The sequence below is a fragment of the Hakea prostrata genome, chromosome 7, assembly GCF_041222555.1.
Source record: "Hakea prostrata isolate BN-2017 chromosome 7, UWA_Hpros_2, whole genome shotgun sequence".
NCBI lineage: Eukaryota > Viridiplantae > Streptophyta > Magnoliopsida > Proteales > Proteaceae > Hakea > Hakea prostrata.
In genome coordinates, this window is record NC_142606.1 from 11,518,112 (window position 1) to 11,526,460 (window position 8,349).

The following is an 8,349-nucleotide window of genomic DNA, read 5'->3' on the forward strand; positions in this document are numbered from 1 at the left end:
AACATTTTTTTTATAAAATCCTTTTATTTCTTTGTTTTCCCTCAACCCATTATACATGGGACCTTTTTTTTTTTTTTTTTTTCTCACCCCATATTTGCAAACAAATGCAGCCCTAATAGATTGTAAAATAATGAAGCTTAATATAGCCGATCTCAGAATCACTCAAGCAGTCATTGTTCCACTAAGAGTACACACACGAGATCTTGACCCTGACCATGTGGTATAGAGCTCTTGAAGTGCTTCTTCGAGCCAAAGGTTGCCTCAGATATTTATTATTATTTTTTTTTTGGTTAACATCCACCAAAGGTTGCCTGGGATCCAAGGAAGTCAACTGATATTTGTGAAGTGCTTTATAATTTTTGGAGTTTTCTTGTGATTCTTGGGAGCTTGTCTGTGTTAGTTTCTTTTTCATAACTCTTTTGCATTAGGACCTAGCTTTTGTTATGCATTAATTTTTTTTATTATTATTGTTCTGTAATCATGTATGATTGACGGACCTACAAGTTTAGTGTTTTATGTTTTGATTGGTATTAAATTTATGAAAGACTATTATGAATAACATAGAATTACTAGTTGGAGAGGATTTATATATTTTTTTCTAATAGAAATCTTAAAACTCATAAAAAAATTATTTTGGAGAAAGGTAATGCTAAATGTATTTTTCAGTAAAAAAATTATTGTACAGATTAGTTACCAAATGATTTTCCTATTTTGATCCCAAATAAGTTTCAGTGCTGATTTTTGAAAAATAGATAAAAATAAAAAATGAAAATCATGCCAACAACAGCCTAAGAGTATTAGTAATTGAGTAGGGAGTGTCATTAAAGAGGATGGGACTTCCCCAAATACATGCATTATAAAATATTCACTAAAAGGGAAAACTAAGAAATCTACATTTTTTTCAAGAATTTTTCTACACCTTTTTTCCCACCCCACCTTTATTCCAACAAACAAACGCAATCTAAGATATTATTTGTTTGAAAGAATTTGAAGTGGAGTGTGTGAAAAAAATGTGGAAAAAGTAAAATTTCACCAAATTTCTGAAGCATAACTTGTTTTGTTTAATGAGGTAGAAAAATCAAGAGACAAGTTTCATTGATTTAAGGAACATTGTCGACTAACATGGCACCTTACTTTCTTTTTTGGGAGCAATGCAACTAATGCATTACTAGAAGCGGACCATAGACATGGCCCAATATTGAATGACATCGATTAGTGTCAGAGGATATCCACATGTAAATTGTTAAAACTTACGATCCTGTTTGGTTACATGAGTCTGAAGATTTCAAATGTATAAATATTAAAATCTATACATTTCAAATATATGGAGTCATAATTCATAAAAATAACTGTTTAATTGGTTAACCCGAATCAGTATAATGAAACCTGTGATTTTTGTGAATGCGCAAATGTTTAGTTCTTTTATAATCTGCAATTTACGTTTTTAATGTAAAAAAATGAATCTCTAGATTTCATGAATCTATAAATTTTCACGACTAAACAGGTATAAATCTCGTATTCATGAATCAAGAGATTTGAAATCTCTAAATTCATGGAACTAAACAAACCCTTAATTTAAAATCAAGCCTGTAACCACTAATCCCAAATCAATACTTTGGTGAACCACTACTACATGATTGTCAAAACATATGGTCCAGCTAATTGTGTGGCTTATATGATCAGTTGTTGTCACAGAAATTATTGATTGGATTCAGAAGATGTACCATCCCTGCATTCTCAGTTTCTAGTCAAGTCTATATCTTTCAATTCTCAGAAACTATAGCAAGAAGTCAACTATGTCAGTAAGATATCAAGAGTCAACCTGTCAAGCCAGACCAGTAACATGCCCGGTTTGACCCAAGTTCAAACCGGCCTATAGCAATTTCATAACCCAATGATCTAACCAGTTACCAGCACATGATGAACCGGATCATCCCTCAACCCAACCCATTTTAAGGGGATTGAGTCAAATGGGTTCAACCCATTTGTGGAGGCAAAATGGGTTGATAGTGGTCGAGTTGCCGGGTTGGTTCTCTCCAAATTAACATGCTTTGTATGGCAACTTCCAAGGCCCAGTAGGCCCATCACAATAAAGAAAAGCAGCCTAATAAGATAAAAATTTCTGACAAGTCAACCCAATCAACAGAGTGCAGAAACACGTTGACCTTTTGGAACCTTTCAATCTCATCAACACCATAATACATGCAGAAACATTTCAATCCACAAAACAAAAACACCATTTCCAGAGCTTGTCTCTTAGCTTCTCTCAATCCATCTTCTCTCCTCATCTTCACCATAACTCTCACAGGAAGAAAACAAAATCAACATTTAACCCAAGAAATTCCAAAATAGAAACTAAAAGTTCATATTAATTTCTTCTTAGATTTTGTGACTGCATCAATCAAATGCTGTTGGTGGTGGTGGTGCTTGCATGGATGAAATTGAATATTTGTTGAACCGAATTCGCGATATCATCTGCTGTAAACCTTGATTCATTTGAAACCTATATAGATCAAAAGTTAACTCACTCAAATATCATCAGAAGATTTAGTTTTTTAACAAAATATATATAGATGACCTAAGATATACCTTGACGTTGAAGGAATAGAGAACTGTTTGTTCAATGGTGGTGATGTTGGTGTGAAGGATACTCAGTTGTAGATCTTCAAGAGCTGCTATTGTCTTGAGAAGCTGGCCTGGTCTTCTTCTAGAAAGGATCTTGATCATGGCATCAAACCCTAAAAGCTTAACTTCAACATCAGCTAAGAAAGATTTATTCTCTGCTGTTTCTTCACGGATTCCAGCTTCAAAGTCTGCTGCAAGCTTGAATTGATCATTAGGAAGAGGCATACAAGGAAAGAATTGTGGTTCTTGAGGAGCCTGTGCAATTGGTAAAGGAGATTCAATAGGTCTTGGAGCTTGATCACCACCTCCATAGAGTCTTCTTCTCTTTTGAGACTCTAAACATTGAAGTAGTTGCTCTAATTCTCTCACAAACTCTATTGCACCACCAATGATTGATGCTTGATCTCCCTAAAAATTCACAAAAACAAACTGTGTAAATTCTAAAATCATACCTAGTGTTAGTTTATAAATACTAGCTGGAAGCAATTCTGAACAAGATACTCTTAAGTGCAATGCTTTAAACAAACTTTGTGCTTAAACCCTAACCCTAATAGTTAGTGTAATAAATCAAATTATCAATACCCTTTGAACATAAGAACCCGGCATGAGAGACCGCAAGACTCTCAAGTGCTCATTCATCTGCTTCCTGCGATTGCGTTCAACTGCAATATGAGTCATCCTCTGGCTCTCAACCTCTTCACTTGTCTTAATGGACCTCGGCCGCTTTCGCTTGTTCTTCGGCGTTCCACCGCTAGGGTTTTTCTGAAGGCTTCCTGCAAGAATACGAAGCCTCACCGATGATGCATTCTCAGAAACCTGACCACCTGTTTCTTCCCTTTCTTCTTTTTCTTCTTCTGCTTCAGCTACTTTTGCCATACTTTCCATGCTACCACCTTGAATTGTAGCTGGTGAAGGAATCATGAGACTATTGTCCTGCAATTTGTCACTCAAAACTGGAAACTTGAGGAAGTAAACCTGGTCATCGATTCCATTCTCTCCATCTGAGATGTTATTGGCCTGATTCAAGCCCAATTTTGGTCCGAAATCGGCGAATTGCATCACGTCTGAAAAGTTTAATCTGTCCAGACAAGAGGAATTGAAGAAACCTGGTGATGCTTGTTGAGGTGGAGGATTGCTCAACATGTAATCCACCATCCCAGCGTTGCTGTCACCAGAATTTTCTTCAAAGCGTGACTGGATTAGCTGCTGCTGCTGGTGTTGTTGTTGTTGTTGATGATGATGATGATCTAGAGTGTAATCCAAAGATCCAAAACTTGCAGGGAGACCCGCCTGCAACAGGCCATGAAGTTCCAGAACAACCATGGAAATAACAGGTGAGAAGTACTAGAGAGAGTGTAGATAACAGTGTGAGCTTACCGAGTAGTTTTGATCTTCTTTGTCCATTGCTATATATCTGCCGATGTGTGTTGACTTCGAGTGATAAACGTCCAAAGTGAAATCAATATTGAACCATGTCAGACAAAATCTGAGCTGGCTTTGAACCACACAGAGAGAGGATTGAAGTAAAGAATCAAACTATATGTTTTTCTGAATCTCTTGTTTTCCCAATCAAAACAAACTTAGCACCTCACGAGTAGAACGGTAACAAAGACAGAAACAAAAAATAGTCACTGTTCTAGCTCAGTTTAGCATCAGAGGGAACCAAAGAAAGAATAGAAAGGAGAAGAAATTAAGAACAGGACAACACTGAAACGCGTGGAAGTGGGAAGGAGATTCTGGGTTGTGAAGGTGGAAGAAGACAATGCAGCAGACGTAAAGAAAAGAGAGAAAAAGAGAGAGAGAGAAGTCTTCTCTCTTCAAAACCTCGTTCTGGGTATGTAGAGATTAAGAGAGAGAGAGTGAGGAGCCTGTATAGTAGAGATTAATTAAATATGCATGGGGAGCTTCTTTCACCGCCTTCACCCACTTGCTTTCACCACCTCATATTTAATTTTCTCACAAGCCAAAAACGCTCTTTCTCTTAATTTGTTTCTCCTTTCTTATCTCTCTCTCTTTCTCTCTTCCTGGTTGGCTCCCGCTCTTCTCTCATGAAATCTATTACATCATAAATCAAATATGAAAGATTTCAAAATCAGGAAATCATATAAAATAGTTAATATGTTTAAGGTTGATTATGATCACGTAAAGGGGAAGAGTCATGGTCATGGACTTGTGGCTATAACCTGACCACATGATCATCATCCATGTATGGGTCATGCATGGACTCTGGAAACAACTATCCACATATCTCATGCTCAGTGGATAAAGATAAATGAGAGTGAAACTAATACAAAAATATCTCATATACCCTCATTTTTTGGGTAGAAATAACGTCAAAATGTCAAATGGGTTGGGTTTGCTTCAGCATCAAAGGAAGAAGAAAAAGATTTTGTGCTAGAATAATGTAAATATTTACATTTCTATATCATAAAAATAATTTTGTAGTAGAACATCTTCTTGTTTTTTCCCCCTAAAATCCAAGCAATACATCACAAAACATATTGAATGTCCGAGATTTTGCAAGCACAAAAGGTCAACAAATTTTAACGAGTTCTGTCGTAATTGTCGTATATACGAAGTAAAATCAAGGAAACATCAAAAGTTCAAAGATTTATTAAAACATCTGTCGCATGGAGCTGCTCCGACGCCTTGATAACTATGATCGTAAGAGAAATAAAAACTTGTAATTAATCATTTGAGTTCTTAGTAGTCTATATAATCGTTTGACCAGTAACTAGAAGGGGATATAAGCAGTTGTAAGAAGGTTCCTTACATGTTTGAACTTCTATTTTGATCTCATCCATCTTTAAAAGTTTCCCACAAGTCTATCTGAATCTCAGAAGAGAGGTTTACATGTTCTCCAAGCAATTAATTAAGCATTGGATTTTTAGATGGAATAAGCCAAGATTCATGTGATGCAGTTGGGTTTAACAAAGGACTCCACCCGTGAAGCCTTTGGAAATATAATATGGCTTTCTCGTGATCCTATTCCATTTCTGTGGTTTTCATTTCCCAGTGCCCAACTTTCCGCGCTTGATCTGCAAACCAGAAAAGATCTTCTCTTCTTAGAGATAAAATGAGAGAACTGGATAGACCCTTGAGTTGGGAATCAATTACATCTATTATTGTTGAAGAAAGAAAAAAAAAATTACAAATGCCCCTTAATCTTAATCTTATAGATTGAAATTAATAATGATGATCCATATAAAATATCGATTTTATCCTTCTTTATTCAAGTATTTTTTTTTAATTTCAAATTTATCGTCATCCCATACAAACAGCATCGGCCTCACCACCTTTCGATCCCTTCTCCTCCACGAAAAAGAATGTGCAGGACTTTTCTATGAAATTTCGAACAGTCGGATCTAATATTTCAATCAAGATCAAAATCTAGATCGTTAATTTCTCAATGGTCGAGATCAATTTTGATCTAATGGCTATGAATGTGTCACTGAACTGTCTGCGCATTTATTGCGCAACACTAAAGCAAAGTCCCTCTCCTCCAAAATTTTACTGAGAGGTAAGAAGAGATCCAGAGCCACATGACACAACCTGATTTATCATGACATGACCCAATTTGTTATGGGTCACACATGACCTAGCCCAACTTAGCAAAAGTTATTAATAGGCTAAACTTAAACCTACATTCTAGAAAGAAGGGAGATTCTAGAGGAATCTTACAACTAGAAAATATGTTGTTTCTATAAATATGCTTAGAAATATCTAGATCTACTAGGATATTCCTAACCATTAGATTATAGACACTTGTACATAATCATAGTCATTCATTATATCTTACCTCATCTATAAATAGGGAATGGATTCATTTGTGCAATGCCATCAAACAAGTGATCAATACAAATTTTCTTAAGATTCTCTTTGAGCTCTAAGCTTTCTTCTACTCTATTTAGTTGGATTTTTTTATTGACTTAATATAAGTGCTAAGTGCAGCACGGTTGACTTAGTCAAGAACTAAGGTCGTGACACAGTTTATTAACCATATTACTGGTTTTAATTGATCAAATGATTCAAAGCTAATGTATGCACTTGAAGATTTTATTTTGGTCGAAAAACCCTTGCCTTGTATCTTTCAATTTTTCAATTTTACCCCTCATTTTCCAGTCAAGCTCATTAAATTTTAAACGAAAAGAAACAGTAGATAATCGAAAATAATGGGATCAAATTTAATTATATAGGAGGATTTTCTAGTCCAAACCTTCTTATCCATTTTGCTTTCTTTATTTATCTTGTTGAATTTTTCTTGATATGGGGAAATTGCAAAGGCATTTCCCTTTCTCATGTAGCCTGTAAACACATCAAGAATTGGATCTGGATTTTTGGGTGATTTCTAGATCTAGTGTGAACAGCAAAAGAATGAGTTAACAGCAAAAGCAAAATTCTCCTCTGCCCCTCTTAACATCTAACATTTTTCTTTGTCTCTTCAAATTCCTACTCAGAAAGTTGCAGCCGAAGTAAGAGCTTTTCATCCTGTAAGAGAAGAAAATAGCAGCGCCTAAGAAGAAAAATTATAAGGAAAGTAATAGAGCCTGTGGCCCTTAAACTAGACTTGGCTAAACTCTATGAAAGAGTTGAATGGAATATTCTCTTGAAAGTTTTTCACCGTCTCGGGTTTGATTCTAAATGGTGTAATCTTGTTAAACGCGTTATCACTACATTCTCTTTCTCTGTGGAGTTGAATGGTGCACCCTATAGTTGGTTCTCGGGTTCTCGAGGGCCTTAGACAAGGGTGCTCCATCAGCCCCTACCTCTTCTGTTCATCATGGAGATCTTGTCACAATTACTTGCCTCCTTTAGAAAGGAGGATGCTTTAAGGGGCAACAAGATTGCTCGCTCTACCCCTGAAATCTCTCATCTATTCTATACTGATGATATTTTCTTGATGATATTTTCTTGTTTTGTCAAGCAACTGCTGAGGATGTTTGTTACTTTCTTGGACATTTTAGGTAGTTTTACTGAAAATTGCTTAGACTTAAGAAAAGTAAAGTCTTCTTTAGCAAGAATGTGTCCAATTCCTGCAGAATTAAACTCGTAAGAATCTTTGGGTATCTAGGAGATGAACATTAATGCTACTTACCTAGGGTCCACGCTGCTACATTTGAGAGCCAAAACAACAAATTTTGAGCATATGTTGTCGGAAAAGAAATCTAAGTTAGCTGGTTGGAAAGGCCAAATCTTTGTCCTTGTATTATTACCATCTATGCTTCAGGCTTTTCCCATTTATCATATGCAATATACATTACTCCACAAACTGCTTTGCAAGAAAATGGACTCGTTGTGCCAATAATTTGGTTGGAAAATACTGACTCAGATAAGCACATCACTCTTATTGCTTGGGACAAATGTTCTTTTCCAAAGGATAAAGGTGATTTAGACTTTAAGAAAATGGAACCAGTCAAGGATGGAGACTTCTTAATGAGCCTAATTCTATCTGGGCTAAATGCCTCAAGGCTAAGTATTTTCCCAAAACTACTCTCTTTGACACTAAGGTAGGTTAAAAAAATCCAGCTCTAATTCCTGGAATAGCTTACGAAAGACTTTACCTTATTTTGAAGGTATGATAACTAGGAAGGTGGGGAATGGTCGTGATACCTCCTCTTGGGTTCCCTCAACTATGGATCACAAAGTAGGTGAAATTCATACACATTTCCAACCTAAAGAAGCCAATATCAATATTGTTCCCACGGTTCTTTGTTCCTCCCCATT

General features: G+C 36.0%; 1 protein-coding gene across 2 annotated transcripts; it reads right to left on the minus strand.

Moving 5' to 3' along the window:
* Nucleotides 1-1,895: 1,895 nt before the first annotated feature.
* Nucleotides 1,896-4,619, minus strand: FMA (basic helix-loop-helix (bHLH) DNA-binding superfamily protein). 2 transcript variants are annotated; one of them, XM_089161933.1, is made up of 4 exons: nt 4,003-4,619; nt 3,208-3,915; nt 2,590-3,033; nt 1,898-2,503 (listed from the first exon to the last, which is right to left on the minus strand). In XM_089161933.1, the coding sequence occupies exons 1-4, from the start codon at nt 4,027-4,029 to the stop codon at nt 2,402-2,404; spliced, it is 1,281 nt and encodes a 426-aa protein (XP_089018059.1). In that variant the 5' UTR covers nt 4,030-4,619; the 3' UTR covers nt 1,898-2,401. The 2 variants fall into 2 exon arrangements, with proteins under 2 accessions (XP_089018058.1, XP_089018059.1); XM_089161932.1 differs by having other exon boundaries at nt 1,896-2,503; nt 3,208-4,619.
* Between the last annotated feature and the right edge of the window lie 3,730 nt (nt 4,620-8,349).